Source organism: Sphaeramia orbicularis, chromosome 4, assembly GCF_902148855.1.
Source record: "Sphaeramia orbicularis chromosome 4, fSphaOr1.1, whole genome shotgun sequence".
Taxonomy (NCBI): Eukaryota; Metazoa; Chordata; class Actinopteri; order Kurtiformes; family Apogonidae; genus Sphaeramia; species Sphaeramia orbicularis.
In genome coordinates this window covers 2,091,293-2,119,171 of record NC_043960.1, presented here as the reverse complement: position 1 = coordinate 2,119,171, position 27,879 = coordinate 2,091,293, and the positions used below count along the sequence as shown (strand labels likewise).

General features: G+C 39.1%; 1 protein-coding gene across 7 annotated transcripts in view; it reads left to right on the top strand.

Moving 5' to 3' along the window:
* Nucleotides 1-5,277: 5,277 nt before the first annotated feature.
* The window catches only part of rfx2 (regulatory factor X, 2 (influences HLA class II expression)), a 32,475-nt gene continuing 9,873 nt past the window's right edge, over nucleotides 5,278-27,879 (top strand). The window contains exons 1-9 of one of the 7 annotated variants that reach the window (XM_030132494.1): nucleotides 5,278-5,509; nucleotides 19,098-19,206; nucleotides 20,490-20,579; nucleotides 21,814-21,896; nucleotides 23,615-23,885; nucleotides 24,978-25,052; nucleotides 25,883-26,064; nucleotides 26,239-26,358; nucleotides 27,077-27,198. In XM_030132494.1, the coding sequence (XP_029988354.1) occupies nucleotides 19,099-19,206; nucleotides 20,490-20,579; nucleotides 21,814-21,896; nucleotides 23,615-23,885; nucleotides 24,978-25,052; nucleotides 25,883-26,064; nucleotides 26,239-26,358; nucleotides 27,077-27,198 (1,051 nt within the window). In that variant the 5' untranslated portion in view covers nucleotides 5,278-5,509; nucleotide 19,098. Of the gene's footprint in view, nucleotides 5,510-6,123; nucleotides 6,305-6,736; nucleotides 6,756-18,528; nucleotides 18,737-19,097; nucleotides 19,207-20,489; nucleotides 20,580-21,813; nucleotides 21,897-23,614; nucleotides 23,886-24,977; nucleotides 25,053-25,882; nucleotides 26,065-26,238; nucleotides 26,359-27,076; nucleotides 27,199-27,879 lie in introns of those variants that run through there. The other 6 variants (XM_030132495.1, XM_030132496.1, XM_030132492.1 and 3 more) reach the window with 6 other exon arrangements.

Genomic DNA, 27,879 nt, shown 5'->3' with positions numbered 1-27,879 from the left:
TAAGATTTTGATTTTTGCAGTGCCTGAAAACAATAGAAATATATACGCTACAAAAAAGGCCTGTTCAAAAATAAGAAAATTAAACTCATTATTGGATTAAAATGTCTTATTTCAAGTAAAATTATCTGCCAGTGCAGTAAGAAAATTGCACTAACCAAGTTTTCTTAAAACAAGACAATATTATCTAAGGATTATAGAATCATAAAATTCTTATTTTAAGCAGAATATACTTGTTTAAAGTCTTCATACTAATATTTTTTTTAAAACTACGTAATATTTATTTATTTATTTATTTATCTATTTATGGTCTTATGAAGATGTAATGACTCAGATAAATATATGTATCAGCAAAACTGCATCAAACAAGTAAAAATTTCTTGAGGGAAAACAGTTTCTGTGTCGGTCATACTCACTCATAAATATTGCTTAAAATTAGTTGTAATATCTAAGTGGGTATGGCTAAAAAAAACATTCTTGGAACAAGTCAAATAATCTTAACAAGATTAAGTCTCAATAAGTAAATAAATCTAAAATATGAATTTACATGATAAATATTTGAAACTCAAGTCAGTTTATCTAAGTCAGATATTCCTTTTTTGCAGTCTGCAGATTTAATTAAAAAAAAAAAAACACTGGGTGGTTTGACTCATGTTCTAATGAAGATCTACATAATTGACAAATGTGCATTAACTTACCCTTTAGATGTAGATGTCGATGTAGGTGTAGGTGTAGATGATGTAGGTGTAGATGTAGATGTCCCGTGAGCCGCTGACAGACTGAGCGTTCTTTTCCTGGTCTCAGTTTTCAGTTGGTGTTGGACGGACGTGCAGACTTCGTTAAGGCACCTGTTTGTCCAACTGTCAGTTTTACGGCTCTACAGGGAAACACATTGGACTTGGCGTTAATCCATGACTGAAATCAGGTAAAGGGGCACAGTGTTTGATTGTTTACAGTTTTTTTTGCCCTTCTCTTTTTATTGCCTGGGAAAATTACATTATTACATGCTGTATAAAACGACATGAACATGGAGACTTTTCAAGCAATAAAAACATAAAGACAAGCACATGCAATAAAAACACAAACAAGACCAAAAAAACTTTAGTGACATATATAATCGGCTTTTTACTGTTTTCAGTAAATACAGGTTTTTGTGTCCTTAGATTAAAACTAATTATTTCCATTAAACCAGTAAAATCAGGCTACACTCGCTTCTTCTTTTTTAAGGATTTTTTTTCTACCTGCCTGTAAAAGATATTTATTTTTCTTCCTCTGCTCAAGTTCCTCTAAATCAGGGGTGTCAAACATATGGTCCTCAGGCCAAATCCGGCCCGCTAAAGGGTCCAATCTGGGCCATGGGATGAATCTGAGCAAAAATTACACTGAAGGTATTAGTCAAGGGGGGCCAGTTCAGTTTAGTTCAGGGGAAACATACAGACTAATTTAACCTTAAAGGGGTCAGACCAGTAAAATGCTATCATAATAACCGGTAAATAATAAGAACCGCAAATTTTTCTCTTTGTTTTAGTGTAAAAAAGTAAAATTACATGAAAAAGTTTACATTTACAAACAATCCTTTTGCAAAAAATGAATAACCTGAACAAATATGAACAACATGAAATGTCTAAAAAGAACTAAATACAATTTCACCAAAGCAAAAATTACACTGAAGATACTAACAATCATTTTTTTCTCTTTTTTTTAACTTGTCTAGTCCAACATCAATCATTCATTCATTCATTCATCAATCATTTTAATTCGATCTCAAGTAAGTTAGCCTTAAATACTACCATAATAACCTGTAAATACTGACAACTTCAAGTATTTGTTTTCATTTTAGCGCAAAAAAAAGTAAAATTACAGGAAAATGTTTATATATACAAACTATGCTTTCACAATAAAATGTGAATAACGTGAACAAATATGAACAACATGAAGTGTCTTAAGAAAAATAAATGCGATTTTACCAATATTCTGCCTGGTACTAAATGTTTTATGTATTTGTAGATCCACTGTGATCTGTAAGTTGTAATGCACATATGTAAATGATACGCTGAGGCATAATATTGTTAAAATTGCATTTATTTTTCTTAAGACATGTCAGGTTATCCATGGTACCTCAGGTTATTCATATTTTTTAAAGGATGGTTTGCAGATATAAAGGTTTTCATAAAGTAATTTACTTTTTTCACTCTAAAACATAGAGAAAAATTTGGAGTTGACATTATTTATAGTTTATTATGTTAATATTTTACTGGTCTGAATGTGGCCCCTGAACTAAAATCAGTTTTTTCAGCCCTGCTCAACATTAGAAAACAAGTGTGAAGTTAAAGCAATGTCTTATAGGGGCTTATATATATTCTTATGAACACATCAATTGTTAAAGAAAAAGAGGGTATTTTAAAGGCTATATTTGTTTATTTTCTGGTTGCCAGGTGACACTTTTGTTGTTAAAGCCATTGTACAGCCATTACTGAATTCTATTAATCATTAACCTACATAGTAAACAGTTTGACTGAAGTATAACTAGACTAAGCCTTTTCTGTTAATAATTAACTTTTAACTGCTTAACTGTTTAACAATGTACTAAAATCAGTCCAATCTACCTTGACTAAATATGTTGATAATGTTTTAACAGCTCTGGATAATTCTGTCATTTCTTTTGTCCTCAGCTCTTGCTCTTTTTATATATTAAAAGCCTGTTTTATTTCACTTCTCTTTCCTCTTACTTCTCCCTATTTCGCTTTTTTAACATGTTCGTAACACAGACTGATTAAAAAAAACAACAAAAAACAGACTAATTAATTTAACATGCTGCAAATTCATAAAGTTCATCAGTTTTTGTGTAAAATGTCTTGCAGAAACTCATCATTTTTAAGCATAATTCAACATAAATTCTCCTTAAAGCCCCCTTGCCCATGTTGTCTGACCGTGTTAATTTGCCAGATACAGTATTTTAAATTAGATTTTCAGATTTGTTTGGATAAACTGTATATATTACATAGCTTTTACTAAGCCTTTTAATTGCCCTGATTAATTGCAGTTCATCCACTGTTTGCAGGAAATAATACACTTTATGAATTTATACTGCGGAAGAGAATGGATGGATGGATGGATGGAATTTATACTGACAAATTCAGTTTATTTGCACTGGATCCTAAAGTCTATGTGTTTCGAAACTGGAATGAGTGACCAGAATGTAGTTATTTAAGACTCCTCATTCTTTCTGAAGACTGAGGAAAATGTACGGTGGAATAGACCTCAGTTTTCTCATTACCTCCCTGTCATTTTTGTCTTTGTATTGATATGAAAGTTTTGTAGAATAACAAATCAGTGCATGTAAACAGTCAATTTCACAACATTGTCACACTCTTATTTTGCAATCTGACTAAACTATAAGTTTTTGGGTTTTTTTTTACAACTGCATTAAGAATGGTTATTCTGATTATATTATTATTATTATTATTACTATATAGTGATTTGAATGCTCATATTGTAGAAATGCTACAAATATTGGATGATCTGATAGGATATGATGCAATTCTGTACATTAAACCATCAACAGATTATAAATTTCATTAAATCAACTCAACTCTAAATAAGTACAGCACTAAAATACAACATAAGCATGAAAACAACAGTTAAATGACTAATAAAAAAACATCAGATATTTTGACAGAACACTGACATGGACAATAATGAGTTTGATGTCCATATTTTAAGTCCCTTTTCCTTATAATACTTAAGTATTTTTACCAGACTGAGGCTTTCTGTCTAGAAGTGGAGTATTTTCACTGTGGTATTAGTCCTTTTGCTTCACTGAAGGATGGGAATATTTCTCCCAAGTTTAAAGCGTTGACACTGCAGCATAAATATAGATAAATGCTGCCACCATGTGTTCAAAATAATACAATGCGGTGAGGATGTAATGCATTGCTTTGCAGGAACGCACAAGAAAAAAATATTTGATCTATCACATGCATGCAGTTTCACTGAAAACAATCAAAACCATCATTATAAACACAGGAAACATTGTAATTAAATTATAACATGAACATAAATGAGCTGCTACACAACTGTTTTATCTCATCTGTAGAGACAATGTCAAATATTCTGATTATGAAAATCGAGTACAAGTGTTCAAAAATAGACTAAAGTCACTTAAAGAACTTATTAGAATAATTTATATGACAGGTTTATCACAAGCAGCTGATACATATGATACAATTATTTTTTTTAATACACATGTGAAAGTTTTAAACGCTGAGGTATGCCTCTGTTACTCCTTTTCTTTCTACTGAATGTAAAATTATTTTGGTGCGTCCTCATTAATTATCTTTTTTTATTTTACTGTATTGTCTGTTCCCCATTTTTCACACTATAATTGTTTTTCTTCAGCTTCTTATTAGTAGAAGTAGTAAATATTTGATGTTTTTTCATTAACTCTTTCATTTCAGCTACAGTACATTTCTTTCTTTCTTTCTTTCTTTCTTTCTTTCTTTCTTTCTTTATACATGTTCACAATCCCTGTTTACAAAAATGTCAAAGCATAATTTAATATTTGTAAAGCTTTTAATTATGACCTCTTCATTTTATTCAGCTAAATCTATATTTAGTTTGGCGCCTTCTATCTATCTATCTATCTATCTATCTATCTATCTATCTATCTATCTATCTATCTATGTAGTCTCTCTCTCTCTCTCTCTCTCTCTCTCTCTCTATATATATATATATATATATATATATATATATATATATATATATGTATGTATCTTTTTTGTCAGAAATACATTATTTCCTCTACACATTTCATTTTAAATTGACCAATAGAGAAGAACTTTATTGTTTTCCTCGAGATATATATTGACAATCCCAGTTTACAAAGACCCTAAACCATAATTCAACATTTATAAAATGTGCTACTTCCTCATTCACTGACTTATTGATTTACTGATTTGTATGTTTGTTTGTTTGTTTGTTCCTCGTTGTTTCCTCTTTGCATGTACATTTTATGTATTGTATCGCGGATGTTGATTGAATATTTACATAGAAAGGAAAATCACAAACAAGAGAAATTTGTATTATAAAATATACTCCACAGTAGTGACAGTATGTTCAGTACTTGGTAGTTTGCAGTCGTCCCCTGGTGGTTAAATCCAGACTTACATCAGTGGAGATTCAACCCTCGGGGCTTTTTCAGAACTGGTTTCAGTCCAACATGGCGGCTCTGCTGTCCACACAGACTGTGGTTACGGTTGAAGAAGAGTGGGCGGGGCCACGATCCCTTTGGCTCCTCCTCCGCATAGTGAGGGCCCTGACGTAGGCGTTCGAGGGTAGCAACAGTTGCCTCGAGACCCCGTCGCGCCATAGTGACTGTAGCCGTGGAGACAGTTCCTTACCAACGGGCCAACACTCAGCAACAGCAGCAGCAGCATCTGGAAGTCACCGAGCGACGGAGTAGGACACAGGGCAAAAGAGAGCAGACCAGGGCACAACTTTTCTCAAGGCAAAGGTGACTATATCTTTCCAGTACCGACACCCTGACTGTGTAAGGGACTCATGTTGTGGCTCCGGTGCTTTGCTAACAGGCTGCCGCTGCTTTTCCTCTCCATAACTTTCCCTTCTTTACGGCATCCGCCCCAAGTTGAGACCCGCTTCAGACCGCTCACCTTTCCGCTGCTTCTCTACTCCTAATGTCAGCTGGTAAAAAAGGACCAGCCTCAGCTCTGAAGGCACTCAGTGGTAATTTGTCAGACTTTTAAGCGTTACCGCCGCGTTGTCTCCACGTTAATGCGACCCAAAGTGAATCCGACATCACTTTACACTTGTTGCTGTCGAGATGTGAACGCGCTTCCAGTCCAGTCCCGGCAGGATGGAACGGCGGCCACAACTGGAGCTACAGCTAGCCTCGGTGCTAACCTACACCACCGCCGCCCGCATGCGTTCGGCTGGAAGTGTAACTTTTAGCGCGTCGGTAAACGGGGTATTTGTGTGGTCCGTAGCTGCTCGTACACACTCCAGGTCGGACTGTCTTTCTTACAGTCGTTTCCAATGCGAGTGGGAGCGGAGCTAGCTTAGCTTTAGCCGCGTTAGGTTCAGGGATTCCATCTGTATCCAACGTGCGCTGTAAAAAGTAACCAGCCCGAAAGCTTCAGGAATAACTTTGTTTTTGTCTGATGCTCCGAGATGATTTTCACTGACATGTGGCATCATGAAAAATGTCACAGAGAGGCGTTGGGACGTGTGTTAAGGTTATTATTTAACGCTACAACCTGGAGCTCCCACTGTTCTTGAACTCAGCAGCATGGTAAACCCTATGACACATTAATATACAGTGTAGTAACACTTCATAAAGTTTGTTCCAGTCTGAAATGAACAATACACCTTGCTAAGCTTTAAATATTTGATTGATTGATTGATTGATTGATTGACTGATTGATGGATTGATTAGCTGTATTTTACAGCTAGGTGGTGCTATGATGGTTATTTTTTGTTTGCACTGGCTGAACATTAAAGTGTTGATTTCCATCTCATTTTAGAACAAGTTGGTTAAGACACACAGGAAGAGTTTTAGATCAATAGACCTGATGTGTGTGCTTGCTTACATTTACTTAAGGAGAAGACATTTTGCCTCATCGACCAGGTATAGCTCCAGTTTTACAGATGCTGCAAACATTCAGACACTGTAGGGCTTCACAGGAGCCGGGTTGCTCCTGCCGGCTCTTCTGGAACTGGCACAGTTCATTTGGATTGCTGATGTGAGTCTATAGCAATAATTACAAACTAATGAAAAGTAGATCTTCACATTTATAAGTTACACGTGGTGCTGTGCCTGGCTTTCAGGCCTTCGTAAACCTTTTTCTCCATACGGGATTCTGCTTTTTTTTTTTTTTTGTCTCCGGAGATGCATTCATTCTAATGAAATCTTTTCAGAGACAGCTGTCAGGTGCTCGGTCATTTGTAATGTTTGTTGGTGAAGCATCAGGAAGAATCTTTGCAGCATGAAAATTTGTCTAATTAATGCTCTTTCTGCTTGTAACTGATGAATTGCGTTATAAACTTTTATACATATATGTTCATGTATATTTATGAAGTATTTAACTGTTATGCAGACGGCTAAATTATGCATTTTAGAGAATTTATTAAAAATTAAACTCAGTACCTGTTTGCTTTTAATTGAAAATTGGTCACAAAAGCTATTACATGTGTAAGTAATGTAATGAATTATGTATTAAAATTTGAGGGTAAAGCTAAGCTCTCTCCACATTTCCTGCCTTATTACTCTGTGGTCAAAATGAATGCACTACCAACAGAAGAACCAAAGTGCTAAAGAAGGAAAATGAACGTTGATTGGCCATCAGTCTCTGCATCTACAGAGAAAATAAAGAAATGACTGCTCTGAAACTCTGTGTGTAACCTCTACCTCCCCACCCCCCAATTCGAGCGTGACACTGTTATGTTTACATGGCAACTTGATATACAAATACACCCAAGTCATGGAAAGAAAGAGGATGGAGCGGGCCAAGGGGGCGAAATATTATTCTTTTAAAAGTCAGTGTTTTTAATCAGGTTATTTTCATCTCTCACTGTATGGTATAAGTGCATAGTTTTAGCTCGCAGAGACAGGTCAGGAAGTAAAGGTTCTCAGAAAGTAGAGTTTGAGCAGATGGTGTTTTTCAGAGGTTAAGTTTAATACAGAAATTTCCTGGTGGCGTCATGAGAATGCCCTTAACATAGGAAGTAGAATGGAGGTCTTAGTTTGAGCACACTTGTCATAGGAAGTTCCAATGAAATACTGTAAAACATAACTCAATTTGTTCTGTATAATTAGATTAATGTATAAAGTTCAGTAGCTGAGCTTGGCTTTTTGGCAGAGCCGACAGACAGCCTGTGATCGTGGTCATGCGTTGGTCCATTTCCGCAGAGAAGGCCACAGTGCCCTGTGATTTACAGACAATTAAAGTCCATCTTTAGGCCTTACCCTCACTCTGTGTAGCCTGCTTTTAAACCAGCTCCGGAGTGGATCATATCATTTTTGTAGCGGCGTCCGAGATTGCCCATGTGCCATTTTGAGTGTTTAATGGACCTGTGTGTCTAGAACAGTTCAGCTATCAATAGGACAGCTGCAGTGGTCTCTTGGGCAGTGGGTGACCTGACACAGCTTTTGGTCACGTGTTCTTTCTGCGTGTGTGTGTTTGTGCGCATACGTTTGCTGTGTGGATGTGCTAGTGTGTGTGTGTGTGTGTGTGTGTGTGTTTGCTCATGCTGTATTTAGCTTATCTTGATGAGGCCCACTGCTGCCCGGGGGAGAAGTTCTCATTCAATAGCCAGCTACAGATATAGACATGGTCCTAGCCTGTGCCATCACTTGTGTCACTATTGCAATCACATTTACAAAGCATTGCATTTACCGCCTGTTGTGTTAAATGGACCGTTTTGCTTTTGTGCATTGTATTGTCTCATGTTAACACGGTTTAAATGGGTTATCTCATAACTCCAGTCAAAAGCATGTCAAGGAATCACAGAGCAAAGCAGGAGAACCGAGTGAAGAATGCCTTGTGGGGCTTGTTAAGTGGAAATTAATAGTGCCATTTGTAGACATGAGTGTTACACTTTCCTAATCTTCATAATTCATGTATTTGTTAAGGGCTTTTCATCTTAAGTGATGTGCCATTACTGTTTTATAAGAATCTGTTGAAAGGAAAATAGTTTGTTTCCTCGTGACTGTGATTTGGACTCTCACACCAACTCTCCCAGCTACAAAGATCCTGGAAATCATTGTAGGCTTACGTCGCTAGGTTACAGAAGAGAAACAAATCTTGTCTTACACCAAAAAAAAAGGAAAAAAAAAAATTACCACTGATTGGCTCCTGTGCGATGGCAACAAGTTGAAACTCGTTGTGAAATGAAATGTTTTTCAGTCTGTCTCATTTGTCCGTGTGTGTCATCGGGAGCATTCTTAACATTCCACCTGTTTGTATCGTAGCTACACAATTGCTAATTAAATTTCCTGCCACAAACAGCAGACAAGGCAGTGACATTTGCATTACAATACCTGCCCTCCCTTTCAGGCACGGATCGCAGCAGCCCCCAACCTCTCTTCACTTTTCCTTGTCTTTTGTAGAGTTTTTAGGCTTGAATTTGTTAAGAGATGTTTATTTGGCTTAGAGAAAGAACTTCTGTCAATGTTAAATTGCCACAAATGCTTAACACAACCAAGACGAGGCTGTTACATGAGAGTTATGTAGATTTATAAAGAAGTGCTCTCAGGCTCTGTTTTTAGGTTGGTTAATGGGGAGGATTTGTTGGAAACAATGGCAGATGATGCAATTGTCACAGGTGGAAACAGGCCTTTTACAGCTAAATAGTGGGTGCCTTCATACGGTGCAACCCCCAGATCCCATTCCTTTCTTCCCACTTGTTAGCCTTAGGGGACACCAGAGCTATATTCAGTATGCTGACTGAGTGTATTAAAAGCAGCTTTGTATGTAACTTATTTACGTACCAGAACCAACAGTATTTGTATTGTGCGACAGAGGAGTGTAAGATGCAAATTGTTAAGTTACCTAAATAACAGGAAAGTGTTAAGCAGCCATGCATCTGGATTCACATGGTGGAAAAACTGTGGTGAAAATGAAGTCAACACTAATCTGTCATCACTTTTTTTTTTTTGTTTTGTTACTATATTTTCAGTTATTGCCATATTAATGCAAATCACCTCGCAGCAGGATTTGTTAGATCCGTAAATAATGTGGTGGTTATGCTAAATATGGTTTGTAAATACTCTAAGGCATTACTGTGCATCATTATTGCTGAAGTCAAAAGCAGTGGATTTGGCTGATGTTTACCAACCCAGACCTTTTCTTTGGTATCTCTTGTTCAGAACTCACTCATTAGCCATATGCGTGCTCACACCAGTCAGATCCTCTCCATCTGTGTTCTGTTGCAACAACTGGAAAGCTTATCGGGCCCGACCCGAGTAAAGCCAGCACAGGGCCTATTGAGTCTGCAGTGGGCGCACGGGGACGAAATCACCAGTGACGCGGTCGCCTTTCGCCACTGTCGCCACTCTCACTCATATTCACATTCACGGCACTGAGACCTTTAAGAACATGTACATGACATGGACACAAACACCTTACACCTGCTTAGAATGAATGGGAGTCAATGGGACACGTCCAGTCGGGGTCAGTCACGTGTGTGTAAGTGCACGACACGTGACATCTGACCCCACGGAGACATGGGGGACCTCGAGAGCTTTCAGATAAGGCCAAATACGTGGTTGCCATGAAAACGGCTATATTGTTCTTGCTCAGATTTTTAATTTTTTTAAATTAATTAATTAATTAATTTTTAAATTTTTCCTTCTCCTGCACTTTGAGCTCAAATTTGACCCCCTGAACATTTACAAAAACTCACCAAAGTTTGCCCAAAATTCAGAAATGTGCAAAATTGAATTTACATATAGGTTTCATAGATGTCGTCAAAGAAATGTTGCTGCAGCGCCCCCTTGAAAAGTGGAAATACATTTCGCCAATGGGACCACGTCCAACGTAAAGTTTGTTGTAGAGCCACGAAAATTGGTACACAGATTCATCGTCAGGAGACAAACAAAAAATATTACTACGGCCATGCCCCTAAACCAACCGGAAGTCGGCCATGTTGGATTGAAATTTCCAAAATGCTGAGTCAGCAAACTATCTCCTCCTTGGGCATTTGGCCAAATGAGCTCCAAATTGGTGTACAGTGTCTACAGCAGTGGGGCATCAAAAGTTAGCCAAATCACACCCATTTATCAAAAGAAATTGCCATTTCGCTCAATAGTGCCCCCTACAAATTTACCTTCACGAAAACTGCATCAGGTCAGACATACCAACACCGATTTGGCTCAAATTTGACTCAGTGGTACATCTCGCAGGCCTACACCCATTCAATGAAAGAAATTGAATTTTGGCTCCATAGCGCCCCCTACAGAGTTACTTATACAAAAATTTGTTCAGTTTGGACATACGAACACTGATTTGCCTCAAATTTGAGTCAACTGTCAATCTCCCAGGCCTACACCCATTCATCAGAAGACATAAAATTTGGTGCTAGTGCGCCACCTGCTGAACGATGGACAGACTTTTACTGGACGTGCCTGTGGCGAGGGCCTTTCAATGCCACTTGCAGCTTTAATTGGCATCTGACACTGTTAGGTTTGATGCAAGAAGTGGAACATGACGGACTTGTTTTGCATGCAGGCTGACTAAAATAACATGAGCTATAAGACGCATTTTCAACTTTCAGCTTTCAGTTTAAGTTCACCAAAGTTCCCACAGCTTCGTGGTATAAAAGATTAACTGAAATCTAAACTTAGCAACAATTATTTGCATTATCCTTTGCATAATATATATGAGCACGTAATGAACATCCAGTGATTCCAAGGTCTCGCGTAGGTTTTAATAGTTGTTAAATACTTAATTCTGAGGCTGACGCATTCAACTGCCTGACTCACTGTTTTTCTTTCGTAGTGCCTGTGAAAACATACTGTAATCATGATTCTCAGGGTCATATCTGTGGAGTGGAAATGGCACATTCCTTCAGCGTAACCTAGCTCTTATCTCAGGTTCATTAGTCAAATAGACGCAGCATGCTGTGATCATTTCAGGTCATCTCCGCAGAATGTTGTATTCTAGGAAATAAAGTATTTTAGTTCACAGGTTGGAAACACACTACAAGTTCCAAGTACACAGGTGGAAAGGAATCTCAAGTGTGTATTATAGTTCCACAGAATAAGCAAGTCTGGGCTAGATAAACCATTACGGTATGTTCACACTGAGCGTAAATCCTTCAGTATTTCACCACCCTCAAAAATTTGCATTTAACTGCCAATGGGAGTACGGGGGGGTGGGGGTTAATGCTAGTGTAAACTAGTTTATCGTAGAACTGATACCTGGAATCAAGTAATCAACACAGTTTCATTCATTTTCCTCCAAGGCCTTTCTTTTTTTATTCAGTCTCTTTACATCAGAAGCCAAATAAGGTTTGGGTCCACCGTCTATAAGTTTTTCTGTTCATATTCTAGGCTTTTACCATGCATCACACATTTTTTATCGAAGTTGAAACATGTTCAACTTTCAGCTGGTCTAATCAAGACGTGAATATTTCTTCTGGTTTTTTTTAATTCAGTTTTTATCTGAATCACATTTGTTATTTTGATCTCTATTTATTTACTTATTTTAACTTATGCGCATATTGATAATTCCTATCCCTGAGTCTTCATTTTGTTTTTATTTTTTTAACTTGTGTTATATTCTTGGCCTTTCTTATGCTGTAGCCCATGTTCTACCCTGATTTCTAAATGTTATTACTACCTTTGTCTGCAAAGCACTTCAAGTCAACTTCTGTTGTTTTTAAATGTGCTATGTAAATAAACTGACTGGACTTGAATACACAACTATTCCTATGCTTGTATTAACTTGACTTTCAATTGTGAGTCACAAAATATTGGCTTTATGTTTGGTCTGAACACACTATTAGAAAACTTGATGTCTCTTAGGGATTTTCTTGGAGTTTTCAATTATTTATGGTCACTGGAAATTTTAAGAAATAATCTTGCCCTTACCAGTGACCAAGGGCGTTTTCACACAGCGTACTTGAGTCCGTATCAGACAACTGGAGCGCCATCTATGGCCTCGTGGTGTTTAACTCACTCTCGTTGTCAGAGTGGTGATTAGGTCACTTCCGATCTCAGGCACGGATCAGTTTCACACTACAAAGTACCGTACTGGAGTCCACACAGTCTGTACCCAGGACTACCTTCTCGACTGGACTCGGGTACAGTACTCGAGCATGGAATGTTTGCATTCACATTGATAAAAGTAAGTGGACTTTGGGGTCCAGTGAACTCAGATACAGGCTTGAGTACACTGTGTGAAAACGCCCTAAGAAATCAGTTTAATCTAGTACCAATTCCTAGTGTCTGTGGATGCTTAAAAATTCTTAAATGGTTCAACTATCCTTAAAATTAATAATTAATTCTTAAATCTGACACTCAAAGGTCTTAAATAAGTGATATTGCTATATTTGCTTTGGAAATCTGTAAAGAATTTGTCAGATGTAATTAGTGTTTAGCATTTTATGAGATTGGGAATGAGTGGAGCCTCCAACTGTCATTCATGGGTGGAGGGGGTCAGGTATGAGCTTTAGCAGCTTGAATGCCAGTAGCAGAAACATTAGTCACGGACAAATGGAAATGTAACGTTAGCCGGGTTAAGACTGGTTTCAAGACAATAACTGCGAGACTGTTAGTTGTATGAATATAAGGTCTTAAATTTGATCAACGATGCCTTGAAAAATGTCTTGAAAAGTCATAAATTTGGTTGACTGAAAAAATAAATGGCCAGCTAGAGAATATAATGGAATATTTAGAAGCTGAAAAGCCTGATCTGTAGGAACTGGTGGAGGACAACACTGAGCTAAAAGGAAAGTGACTGTACGTTACCGTTACCGTCAGTACAGCAACTGTGATAGTCACAAGATAAATACTAAGAGGAGAGCGTGAGTATAGTCTGATTACCCTCATACCCTGGCTGTGACCGTCTTTTACCTCTTCTGTCTTTGTTGCATTTTCCAGTTTAACTTGTAAAAAAAAAAAAAAAAAATCTGCACTTTTTTCTTATCTGAGATGTTAAATGGATGAGGGCTAGAGATGGGTGGGGGTGTGGTGTAATGGAAATCTGGAAAGGGTTAGAATAGGTTGGGTGTTGGGGGAGGAAGTTGCGAGTGTAGTGCATGGGCGAACACACAATCTCCATGGCAACGGTTTGATCTTTCTCTCTCTGTAGCTGTCAGGCCTGCAGCACACATGGTGACGGAGTGGACAGGTTGTGCCGATGACCAGAGGTAGGGAGGTGATCTGGAGAGGGGAAGGGGGAAGGGGGGGGTTGAAGCAGACACTGTGGTTGGTGCTTCCTATTTCTGTTCTCCCTCTCTCTTTCTCTCTCTCTCACCCTCAAACTCTGCCATCTGCAGACCCCAAGAGCTGCTTTGATTGGATTAGCCATGAATTAATGAGACAGGCTTGAAGAACAGCCTCTGTTGTGGAAATCTCTTATCATATCTTAATTCGTGCTTTGTGTGAGCACGTGTGGCTGTGTGATCTTACAGGTTCTTAAATGAAATCAAAGAAAAGCAAATGTGAATGTGTTTTTCAAGTGCCAGAAAAGCTAGAATTTGTTTTGAAAAATAAATAAATAAATAAATAAATAAATAAATAAATAAAAATACTGAATTAGCAGATTGTGGAACATATGTTAAAGCTGTACTACCAGAGACCTGTTGCTTTTCTAATAACGTAAATTAGACAGAGGGATTTGTCTGTACATGGATTAGATAAAGCCTTATATTAAACACAGTGTTGATCAAATGTGGGCATTTTAAAGCAACAAGTGTCTGTTGTAGTTTTATTTTTGCTTTGTCTTCAAGGGATCTGGAAAAGTTTCTCTGCTGGGGCTGTTTTACTATCTACTCTATCCGCAGAACTTTGGAAAGACTAGACTGGTTTTGGGTTGTGTTGTTTTTGGGTGGTATGAGTGTAAGAAGAGAAAAGAAAAGAGGTGGTCAGTGAAAAGAGGAATGTTTAAGTCATCAGGGAGACAATAAAGTAGTTAGAAAAACAGCACTTTATCCTGTCTGAACTAATATAAAGTTTGTACATTTTATATAACTGCAACACAGGAATAACTCTCTCTGCATGTCCCCCTGTGCCTGAAATTAATAGCTAACATAGTATGTGTTGTAAGTTACTGCTTAGCGTGAGATATAGGGATCAGGTGGGGGGATGGCATTGTTTGGTTTGGGAAGTATTCTGTTGGTTGCATAGCAACAGGCTCCTGGAAACGGGAGTGGACGGTGTTGCCACTGGCAACCGTTGTTGCTCTGCAAACAATGTGGGCCAGTGCAAACATGAGCCAAGACTGTGGGCTCCTGCTTTTAATTGAACATCTGTATGTGTTTTTCTCTGATTGAGCTCTGTTTAAGTTAGATCTGTCAGTGACAGATGTTTAAATCTTGTCTGTTCTCTTCAAATTACACACTATAGAAACTGATCACAGTTTTATGATTTTTGGGCTCTGTAAATGTGTCTTTTCTTGTTTCTTTAAAGCTTCTAAACCCAGGTAACTCTTCCAAAGAGGGGCTGTTGTAACAATGTTAAGTGCTCATCTGGGATTTGCCTGAATGAAAACAGGCTCACGGACCTGACTTGAAAATAGTGTTACGTTTGTGAAGTTGTCTCTGGGTTGGAGGCAAAAAAAGCTTGGCCCCAAAAGCAGCTCACAGAGAGCAGAGTTTTGCAGCGGTGTGCTGAGTTTCCCGCTGTGTTCTACCTTTGTGCCTTTCAGAGCTGCTGGTGGGGATTTTGTTTGGCTTTTAACCTTCCCTAAAGACTCTTCTGTGCCTCTACTCTCCCCTCCAGCCCAGTGATGTGGCACACTTCACCATACATATTACGATGTGCTATTTAATCTGACTTCGATGGTTGAAAATGTTCAGGTAAGTGCTCTTTTACCTGAATACAATATTGTGCTGTGCCAGCCTTTCTGTCGTGGCATAAAGACACCCTCAGGCTTGTGTTACTTCCTCTGGTGAAAATGACATAGTCTGAAGATTAATGATTGGATTGTTACAAGTGTATTTATAACTCAGCTGACACTCCATAGACAAATTCCTTGGTTTAGGAAGATGCCTGAGCATTGCAGTTGATTTTAACATGTTCACTCCTTGCTAGCATCACTCTGATAATGGTCTTTTGGTGCTTTAGTGACAAACATAAAAGAGGTGTGAAGTAAAATTGTAATAGAATATGAGCCTCTTTACAGATAAGTGATAATTGGCCCCTGCTGTACTTAATTCAGCTGAGGGTAGTCTGGACCTGGTGCGTAGGATGGTCCATATGTGCGTTTGAAGATTGACACACATCAGTAATTTCAACACAGGCCTCCTCCACTGATCCTGTTACTCATGTAGGCAGAGTGGTGTCTTTGCCTGTGGCAAAACCTCCACACATAGAGGACGTCAGTATCGGCACACCCTAATCACTAACCTCTTGGATTTATTAATACCACCACAGCCCCAAACCCTGAATTTCCTGTCTGCATCATAACGCAGGCATTGCAGGTAGCAAAGTGAAAGTTTTGTGACTTCCTTATTTTAGATTTAGAGTCAAAGGAGTACATGTGCTTAGATTATTCACAGGTTAATCTGCTTTATGTGTTTGGTTTGCTCCGTTCTTTTATCAGTAGTGTAATCTTTTATTCAGACACTTGTATGAATATGATTGGATGACTGATGCCAAAATTAACTTTTCACTGAAATAAAGTGTGAAAATGCCAGGCTTTGCATCTTATGAGTCATCGTGTAATCTGATACAGCTTTGAAAAAAAAAAAAAAAGTGAGCAGTGTTGAAAAGTAGACACATAAGATCCTAGATAACATGAGCGTGTAAATTATGTCTGAAATCTACTTGAGATTTTGCAGGGGAACTACTAATGTTTTGCCTGTGAGAAGTAAAGCTGGTAGGACATTTGTAGTAGATGCTGTCAGAGCTTCAGTATGTTGGTGACGATGTTCAGTGGTTCTATAGATCAGTGGTGTTTCTCTGTGTTATTTAAATTTTAAACTGAAGGTTTTCCACGAAAGAAAATGCAAGTCCTGTTTTGGTGTGACCACATTTTTGTTGGAACTATGCTTTGGCATAATGTATTTCCTCTTCCTCGCCATGAACAGCAGGGTTTCCCTCATCCTGACTCATTTGTTTTTATTTCCACTGAAGAATTTTTCTTTCTATGAGTTACTCTTCTTTGTGTTTGGTGCTGCAGTTCTCACTATTATTGATTGTTTATTCTAGAGCACAGGTGACAAACATGCGGCCCGGGGGCCAAATCTGGAACCCCCAAGTGTTCCATTCCGGCCCCGCAGGATGAAAGTGCAAAAATGAACCTGAACAGTCCAGGTTGTCCAAATCCTTTTGGTTCAGGTTCCACATACGGACCAATGTGATCTACAGTAAAAATAACAGCACAATAACCCATAAATAATGACAACGACAAATTTTCTTTGTGAAAAATTATGTGGAAAAAATTTAAATGAAAAAATAACATTACACTGTGAAAATATTTACATTTACAAAACTATTCTTTCACAATAAAATGCAAATAAATACATAAATAAAAACAAAGATGAACAACCCGAAATGTGCAATTTGAACAATATTCTGCCTGTTCCTAAATGTTTGGTGCATTTATGGATCCACTGGGATCTGGAGTTGTGTTCATAATAACAGATGGAATATTGGAGAAATTCTTCAAATTTTAGTTCCAAACTCCAAAATTTTAACAATATTCCACCTGTTACCAAATGTTTATGGAACACTGTGTCTAAATGTACATGTAGAAATAAGAAGTCAAGGCATAATATTGTTAAAATGGCACTAATTTTTCAAATGAAATTTCTGTTTTTTCAGGTTATTCACATCTTTTTTTTTAAAAATGTAAATATTTTCATAATTTGAGGGTTTTTTTTGTACTAAAACAAAAAGAAAAACTTGGATTTGTCATTATTTATAGGTTATTAAGTCATTATTTTACTGGTCTGGCCCGTTGAGATCAAATTGGGTTAAATATGGCCCCTGAACCAAAATGACTTTGACAGCCCTGTTCTAGAGACACAATAGATGCAGTTGGTTTTGTGCGGCCTATCTGCACACTTATGTAAATGCATCAGAATCCTTATGGGGAAAAATGTTTGCATAGAGGCTTGAAATGAAAGCACCAGTTTTAATGGCCCCATTACAAAGTTTATATTAGATCTTAAGAAAGCCAAGACGCAAGTTTGGCTGCACCTGTTGCTTGGATCTAACAACTGGCTCTGTAGGTTACTGCAGCCTAAGTGGTGTTGGTCAGGTCTGGTTCAGTAAATTAACATAACACCGTAGTGCATATTGTGTATTTTTACTATCGACAGCCTGTCTGGAGCAGTTGTGTCTTGTGGATCCCAGCTGTAGCGCTCCCAGTCCACACTGTTTTCCTACTGACTCCTCCTGCTCCTGGTGGATTTGTGCCTTTAACTAAAGACTACTCATCAACCCCCCACCCTTCCTAACTGTGCCATATCTCCTTCTCTCTTATTCTAATCCTCCGCCTCCTCTTCTCTTTGCGGCCGCACTCGAAAGTTCCTCTGCAAGAGCTTTATAAATGGGGGAGAATAGAGGAGTGAACAGGGAGGGAAGAAGAGGGGGGTGAGTTGGGGGTGGTCGTCATGGATCCCTCACCATAGCAACCGACAAACGTTTACAAAGCATTAAGGAATTTCCTCATATCAGCTGGATTATTGGAGCCCTCAGAGAACGGCTCTCGTTCGAAACAAACGCTGGATATCATCAGGACCCTGGCAGGGGCTGGAGCCCCACTGCCATTTTCATCTTTTCCCCCTCATTTTTTTTTTTTTTTTTTTGCACAAGAGTGGAGAAGTTGTTTTTTTTTTTTTTTTATCTGCTTACTCCCCCTTGCAGTTCTATTCTTCTCCTTTCCCTCCCTCGGTCCCGCTCTTTCCCTCTCTGTCGTTTTTTTTGAAAAACGAGAGCCTTTGTGTGACTCCATTTTTAGCTCGCCTTTGCTATGCTGTGCACATTGTCACCCAGTGGAAAAGTGAGGGGTGGCAGTGGGTTTGGTCCACAGGAAACAGATCACTCCTTTTGGTAACTTGAACTCCTGTACTGTAACTTTTCCTCTTGAGTCGTTCCTGTCAGTGGGAAAAGGGGTATTTCAGTAATGCTGTCGGTCTGGTAACTTTTCCATTGATTAAGGTTAAAGGTGGGAAGCCGCTGGGGTTTTGAGAGTTATTCTGACTCAGCTTGCCATAACCCGCCTGGGGCACGATGAATGCACCACTGGTCTCCAAGAAAAAAACTGGGGTGGGGTTGAAGAGTGCTTATTTAGTATGACTGTCTATGTGTGACTTTAAATACACTCTGTCTTACCTGTGGAAGAGTTCATTTTTGCCACACTCATGCCTTTTGTCTTCTCTCCTCTCTCTTTGCCGTTCCTCTCTCAACCCAGCATGCAGAGCTCCGAGGGAGGGTCCGACACCACGACCAGCGTGGCATCGCTGCGAACGTCATCATCTGCCCAGGCCCCTGTGGTCCAGCCTGTCCCAGCCTCCCAACAGGTAGGGCGCTGCATTTAAAAAGACATGGAAATATTCTGTTAGAACAGCTGAAGTGGCAGAGACTCTTCCACCCTTCTCTCTACAAACGCTTAACACTAACTTTTAGTAGCATCAGCTGACATGCATGATGTCAAAAATGAAAACGCAACATCTTGACAAAAGAATCATTCACTGCTCTTAAAGACAAATTTTTAATTCAGCACTTGAGAGGAAGTTTTTGCAGAAGGAGTAGGTGGTTTCAACTGTCAGGAAATAAAGCCGCTCCATTCCTACTCTGCCAACAGATGCTTCTTTTATATACGTTTACGTTGCCAACTTCTGCGCCATGCCTTCCCTGTCTTACTGTAACATTTTACTTGAACTATTTGAGGTTAAAGGAAACAAAAAGTGTTTCAACAGAACTTATAGAACAGTAGCTTTGGGTGCATGACAGTACTTCTTCAACTTGTCTTATTCTGATTCCAGTTTAACAAATGCATAGACGCTAAATAAAGTGATCAACCAAGAAGTGTGTGTGTGACATACTGCAAAGCATCTAATCATAGTGTAGTTTTTTGACCCATGTAGTGTGTTTCTGCCCACCGAAGCGTGTGATCTACCTGTTTTTATATAAACCTTATTAATTTAGTAGATTTCAGGTTTGTCCATCTTTTTTGAGCTTCTCCATCAAGTATTTTAACAATCCTCAATCTTCTAAGCTCTGCAACTAAAAAAAAGTATGACCCACAGATCAGTCATCATGTTTCCCAGAAACCTGTTATGTTACCTAATGAACCATGTGGACCAAAAAAGCACTGAAAAAACATATATTTTAACCATAGATAAACGGACAAATTACATGGTTATTTTACATGGTTATTAGGCACTAATACTTTCCTACCGAACGGATTATCAAAGGTTTGTACAACCCCTCTAAAACTGGACCAGACCATTCTGTTCTGATTGAGATGTTTATGAGGTATTTTTATTCTGATGTGGTAATTATTGTAATATGTATCGTCAGCTTATGTGATTTGTTTTCTCATAAAACTTAAAAATTGATTTGATGTGAACACACCACTGTCACCGTCCTGTGCAGACATCTACAATATCTGATTAAGCTAGAGAGGTGAGCTTTGCTTTATTTTTGTTCATCTGAGCATTAATCCATCAACACGTGCTTGAACAGGACCTGAGGAGGGCGTTTGCAGATGTCTGCAAGTTGTGTCAACAGCATATGTTTACAATGTGTGTGATTGTATGTGCATACCGATGTAATTGAGTTATGTCTTATATCCAAACAGAGGGTGCTGGTTCAAGCCACAGGCTCAGCTCAGAAGGGAGGACAAGTACAGCAGCTTTCAGTACCCAGGGTTCAACAGGTCCCTCAGCAGGTACACAGTGCTGTACATACATACGGTGCTGTGAAATATTTGTGCACCCCTTGACAGTTGATTATTTTTTACTTCTTGAGACTGAGCTTGAGACCTGTAAACTGGTGATTCACCACTGAATTAATTATATAAAAATACATACTGAATTCGAGCTCATTTCATCAGGACTTCACTGCGTCTCTGATATATATTCGATCAATTTTTTATGTCCGATCCAGCTCAGACTATACATTTCAGTTAAATATTAATGGTCAAGCTGTCTTACTGTAGGTGTTGCTGTGGGTTAAACCTAAAAATGGTAGTAGTAAACATATGGAATACAGACCCAGCATCCAGAAAAAGCCAAAAGCTGTCATCCAGAGCAGAAATATTTCTCCTGCCCATCAGACTTTTTTTTTTTTTTTATCTCTGACTGAGCCTGGCCCACTTCCTCCCTACCTCAATAATAATCTAGTACTGTGAATAGTCCTCATTAGGAATCAAGCGTATGGAAAAGGTGTTCTCTGGGTCTCATGCTATAATGTGACCTGCGTTGTGGTGCATTTCGGCCATGATGCCAAAGTCACCGTACAGCCCAGTGGTGCTCCTGAGGGCTTGAACCAGATCCCAACCACCAAACCTGTGTCATGTCTAAACTGAGTGAAACTGCCAATTAGGTGCTTTATTTCCAGTTTTTTTCCCCCCCCAGGTGATGTCATAAACTAACGGATAGTTAATTGTCTTTTTGTCCTTTAGATCGTCTTCCCATTGTGATCTGTGTTACGTTTGCATTAACCCACATGTATGTCATCATCAGTTTTGTTATTAAAGTAAAAGACATATTTAACAAGCAGATATTCAGCATTATTTTCAGTGATTTACATGTATTAGTTCCCATCAGCTGAGGCATCCAATCTTCACTTATCATCCACTAACGTGTAACTGGACCTATACATCAGAACATGTGGAGTGCCAAGTAATAAACATTATTGTTGAAGCATCTTTTTTTTTTTTTCAGTTTTTGTTTTTACACCAAATCCAAGGGGTGGACAGACGTTTTCACAGCACGTCATGCTGCTGTGCTTATATCAATGTGTGTGCGCATGGCAAACCCACATGTAAATGTAATAATCTGTGCCCACTTTGTGTAATACCTGCATAAAGAGTCATTTGTTATTTCCCCAACAGTCAGCAATTGAACAGGGAAACAGAAGTGTCTTTTCCTTGCCTTGATTCTTGTGTTGTGTTTGTGTAGGTGCAGCAGGTTCAGCATGTTTACCCATCCCAGGTCCAGTACGTCGGAGAAAGTGGAGAGGCCGTTTACACCAATGGAACAATGTGAGCAATATTAGGTCTTATCTAACAATATATTGCTCGATTAAAGGGGTCATATTTTGTTAAACCCACTTTTATTTGTCTTTGGTTCATTTATTTGTGTATTTAACCCTAATAGTTCATACAGTTTGAATTTGAACCCTCCAGGTGCTGTACAGCTATCTTTATATTGATTCCGGCAAAAATGGAGAAGATTTCTACAACCCGTTTTAATTCCTGCTTAATTTGTTACATTTTATCACTAGTTTCATCACAACATTTGCACATATAAGGTCCAGACTTCCGATGAACATTTCTCCAAGTACGACATAGTTGTTTGTCAGCAGCAGCGGTTGTAGTAAAAACTGAAAATATGTCTAAACTTTAAGCCGATTACCTAAAATGTTCAGTTGCCGGTTGTATTAATGAACAAAAGTGGTTGAACAGGACAGAAAGCACAGTCAGCAACCTGGAGGGGGCGGGGTCATGTGCATTTAAAGGGCCAGCGCTCCAAACCACCTTTCTGGTGTCATTAGTCAGAAATAGGGTTGAAGATGGACCTGTGGAGTTGAATGAATGAAGAATTCAGACCCAAGCAGAGCATTTACAGTTTATGCAGACCACAGGGAAATGTTTGAAAATGAAGAATTCCGTTTTTAAAAAAAAGCTAAATATCACTCCTTTAAGTTGACATTAGTTCATAGGTCACGTAGTAATATTACAATTTTAGTGTACCACAGTTGTAATTAGCCACTGTATTAATTTAAGAACACAAGTACAGCTACATATACTGTGCATTTGCATGTTTGACTCCATATGCACAGCCATAGGTGCTGAATTATATGATGGAGTAAAATGACAAATAAAACTTTCCACGGCACTTTTCTCGTCGTTTTAACTGTCACATCCAGCTGCTTTGTAAGTAGCTCTAATCAAAACACCATTAAAGCTAATTGAATCTAAATTGTTTTCCCCTCAGTTTGACGTTTCCAGAAAGAACTAATATTTTCAAGACATCAGTAATGGTGTTGTTTACTAAATCTTTGGATTTAATTATTTTTCCCTGGCATTAAGAATTACTAAAACAAAGAGTTGTAATGGCTCGTTTTCATTTGCAGTAGCTATTTTTTTTTAATAGAATGAGGATGAGGAGATGTTAGCTTTCAGGACCAGACTATAACAGAAGACAGGGTTGTGTAGTCAAGTGAGGTGATATAAAGAGAGACACATGTTGAGGAGATCCATTTGGATGAACACAAGACTGTCTCAAGAAGGGTCAAAACACAGTCATGTCTCATCAGAGAGCGAACTTTAATTGACTGCCATTACAACATTTGTTCCAATATAAAGTAGCTCCTTGTTTTGGATAATCCCTTATGGTCCAACTAAAGCCAAAATGAATTTAAAAGTTTAAAATGTGGGTCATTTAGCAACACTAATCTGTCACATTGTCTCTAAAATGTCCCGTCAGTGAGATTTCTGATACCGTGTTTTGACCCATAAGTGTCTTTTACACTTATTGTATTCATATTGTATTTTTTTAATTTATTATTTTCAGTTTCAGTTGTAGCTTGGGTTCAGGAGAAGATCATGGATTTGGTTAAAATACACCCTTTCATAACATCACAGCAAAAAGCTTCTGATTCAAATCCCTGAAGACGACCATTTCTCATGTGCTGAACTGTACTTTATAATCGTCATCACCACTGCCTACTAACTTCTGGATAATGGTCTGTCTCCAGCCGAACAGCCTACTCCTACAACCCCGAGGCTCAGCTCTACGGGCAGAGCAGCGGAGGAGCCTACTTTGACTCTCAGACCGGTGGAGCCCACGTGACCACCGTGGTGTCGTCTGCCAGCGGCGGGGTGCCCTCTCACGGCATGGTGGGCATCGCCATGGACGTGGGCAGCAGCCACATCATCTCCAGTGGCAGCACGTACCTGATCCACGGAGGGAGCATGGAGGGAAGCCGCAACCACATCTCACACTCCTCTCGCTCCTCCTCAGCTATGGTGAGAAAATCCACATGTTACAAACCCAGACTCACTGAAACACACAAAGGACGTATTTAAGGGGTCGTCTTTTCTCAGCTGCTGTGAGGAAACCAAATGACAGTCTCTGCTCTCTGTATAAACCACTAACTGTTAATACACCATAGCTTATTTGTCAAATATTCCCCCTTACTCATGGGTTAGCCGACTGGTGCTAACTGTGGTGCTAACCGAGCCGGTGTCCAGGCTCGGGGACAGAGACGTCAGTTACAGCAACCTGAGTTGGGGCCTCCTGGCTCTGCAGGAACAGACGCAGGGCAGAGAGCCTGTAGAACCGGGACACTGGCTTAAATAATTCAGCACTGCCTTGTTTCAGAGGTTTTCACAGGCACTTGAGCGCCCTGCGAAACAAAGCAACCCCTGGGGCTCATTACCATTTGGCCAAGAGCCCTCGGGAGCCTTCTTAAGGCTTGGAACATTGCCTGCTTCTTTTCCCTTTTCTTCCATGTCTCCAGTTTGGCTGCAATACCACATATCTTTTCTTTTTTGACTTGATTTTGTTATGTAGCTCAATAGCGCGTCCCTGGTTTTGTCATTTGCTCAGGGGCTCTTATTTTCTCTTGTGCCAAGGTAGAGTGATATGGAAATGTATTCTACTCGCCACTTTTACCCGCCACTTTTTCTGTCATATTACAACTTACTCTATCAGAATTTTTGATTTTCAATTATTCTCAGGCATTGTTGACCTGTTGCCCCCCCTCAGCTTGACGTGACCTCTGCCCCTGTTTGTGGTTCCTATTTGCATACATTAGAGCGTCTGACCGCAAGTCTTCACTGAGCAGCTTAACCCTATGAGTCCCTTGATTTGCATGCTTTTGTCAGCCAATAATGGATTTGGCTGCAACACTGACTGATTTTAATGGAAATGCAGAGATCTGGCTGCTCGCTAACAGTCTTATTTCCTTTATCTGTTTTGGTTTTTTTTCTTTCATATTCCCCTGCTTATTTCTGTCTCTGTCTTTTTTCTTTCCCTCACTTTCCTGCCTTCTCCCCCTTCTGTGTCCACTCTTTTTTTTTTTTTCTTTTTTTTTTGCATGCTCCTTCTTTCTTTAGCTTGAAATGGCGATTGAAAACCTCCAAAAGTCTGATGGAATTGCAAGTCACAAAAGCAGCCTGCTCAACAGCCATGTAAGTTCTCCAGGATCTTTCTTTAAGAAAAAAAAAAGGGACATGAGAGAAAATGAACAAAGAAAAAACGAGTGGCTGAACCTTTAGGCAGTGTGTTCTACTTGCGTTCTGCTAAGTTAAACACACTACCTCCTGCTAGCTTTACTTACTCCCCACTGTCCCACTGATATGCATAACTGCCAAAACTATTCTGCATTATCAATCTGGACTTGCATTCGCTCTCACTTTTTCGCTTAAGAGTGTATCTTGTACGTGCGTCTTGATACTCTGCATGGACTTCAGCTGATTGATTTTTCTGTTATTTTCACTTCTAAACTTACCAAGACATGCACACATTGCTACTATATTTTATTCAGTACAACCTTTGCCCTGTTATTGGAATGATGAAAAAAATTTAAGAAAATATTGCAAAGTCTAACATGGGGAGATGTGTGGTTAAGATGCTTAGAAAACTCCATGCCTTGTTTAGATGTAGCGTTTGTTTGCAAATTTATCGACTGAAGCTTTTTATGCAACTTTTTTGTGATTGTTCTGATCACAGGTGGTGCTTTGACCATGCCCCCCCATCCCTGAAGTTTTTCATAGTTGGTAGTTTTACAGCTTAAGTTAAAAACCAAGAATTGGCGTGGTGTTTAACCTCCTACAGTCAGCTGTTTTTGAGTGCAATGTGTGTGTGTGTGTGTAAGAGTGTGTGTGGTGTGTCTTATCTGTTGTTTGATGTGATAATAAGATCTTCTGCCCTTGTCCATTGTTGGCCAGGTGATCACAGAGCAGAGTCAGTCCGTTGGGGCTCGCTGACACTTGCCACTGTATCTTTTGTGTATTTTTAGCTGCAGTGGCTGCTGGACAACTATGAGACCGCCGAGGGAGTGAGCCTGCCCCGGTGCTCGTTGTATAACCATTACTTGCGGCACTGTCAGGAACAGAAACTGGATCCGGTCAACGCGGCGTCCTTCGGGAAACTCATACGCTCAGTCTTCATGGGCCTTCGGACCCGCCGCCTCGGCACCAGGTACGGGGATGCAGATGCTGAGGATGCTGATAACAGTAATCATGCAACCGTTTTAGATGATGCTTATAAGCATTGGATGGATGCTGATGGAAGAGGCTAATGATAGTGATTAAACTGATGGCAAGTCTTCTTCTCCTCACTGGTTTCTGGCTTTTCTGTCTCTGAATCTACCAGAGGCAACTCGAAGTATCATTACTACGGCATCCGGGTGAAGCCGGATTCACCGCTCAACCGCTTGCAGGAGGACACTCAGTACATGGCCATGAGGCAGCAGCCTGTCCACCAGAAACAGAGGTCAGCGCTCTCTCTCTCTGAAATCTGTCGGTGTTATCCGCCCTCTTTTCTCCTCATTTCCATCTCATCTTCTCTCCACCACATTCGTCACTTTGATTCTTCCTGTCATCCTGTGTCATTTCGTCGCTTATTGTTTCTTTACGCAACTTGTCGATGGGGTGTTTTTGATTATTTGTTTCAACCGAGATTGATGATAACGGGTATTTCATAATTGTTCAGACTGATGACATTTCCCCATGTGACAGCTGTTTCTACCGTTTGCTCTTTATCTTCTTCCTCTCTTTGTTATTTTCATGGTTTACTGTAATATTCCACAGGCCAATTTCAAACATAACATATTAAATCTTTTTTTTTTCTTCATTTTTTTTGTTTGAAATGTTAGCATTAGTTGTTATATGACGGTACTTATTGGTTGTTTTAGCACAGTGTTGACCGTAAATATCCAGATGTGTGATAAAACATGTAAACTCTACTTAATCATTGTGTTGAGTAATAAGTAACTGCTCCCTTGAGCCTATTTTTAGATGTTTATTTACTTTTTTCATACTTCTGATGGATGATGTGCTGATGTGGGAAACGGTGAATCCTGACCTTTTTTGGGAGTAAAACCTACAAACAGAAGACATCCTCTTCAGCCTCAACTGCACTTTTTTAATGCCGCAAGTTTCCTACGACTCCAAGCTAACCTGTATGTCTTTCTTCGCTCCATCTGTAATAGATTCAAGCCTCTACAGAAGGTGGACGGTATGTCTGACAGTTTGTGTGGGAGCTCTCAACATTGTAACAGCACTCCAGAGCAGTCGGTGGCTGCTCAGAGTCAACATCACCAGCAGTACATCGGTAAGCTCAGACCGCTGTCGACCTAATGCTGTGATACTAAATGACACTCCTACTGATACAGCTCCTTATCAGCTTATGTCTGTCTGCTGGTTTATCCGTTGACATAGCAATACAACATTTTGATTAGCAAACAATCATCAATGTCAAAATAGGGATTTTTTTTTTCATAATTAAGCCTCTTTCTGTAAATGACACACTAGTAAGATTTGCATTTCTGTGACACACAGAGGAGTTTGTACTGTGCTGTGCTGTTTTACATGGTTGTAATGAGCATAATGTCCATTTCTCTGTCTCTTTGTTAAAATACAACAAGGGACACGCAGTGTTCGCAGCATTAAAAAACACATGGCTTCCGCAGGAAACGGTCAGTATTTAGTGCGATCTCTGTTCCCATGACAAAGAATAGCCCAAATAACAAGAAACACTGGACATGCTTTGAATGAAAACACTTGAAAATTCAGTAAATCTCATGTCTGTGCAGAAGACTTAAATACAAAGTACAACGGAAGGTCACACTAAATACTGGATACTGCAGTCTGTTTTTTTTTCCTGAAATTCTTATTTTTATTGCTGTTCTGTTTCAGTTTTGCCTTCTTAGACTGAGAAATGCATATGTACATTATATTATTATACTCCACTAAAACAACAAACCTACCCGTGGCCTTATGCATTAGTACTGTA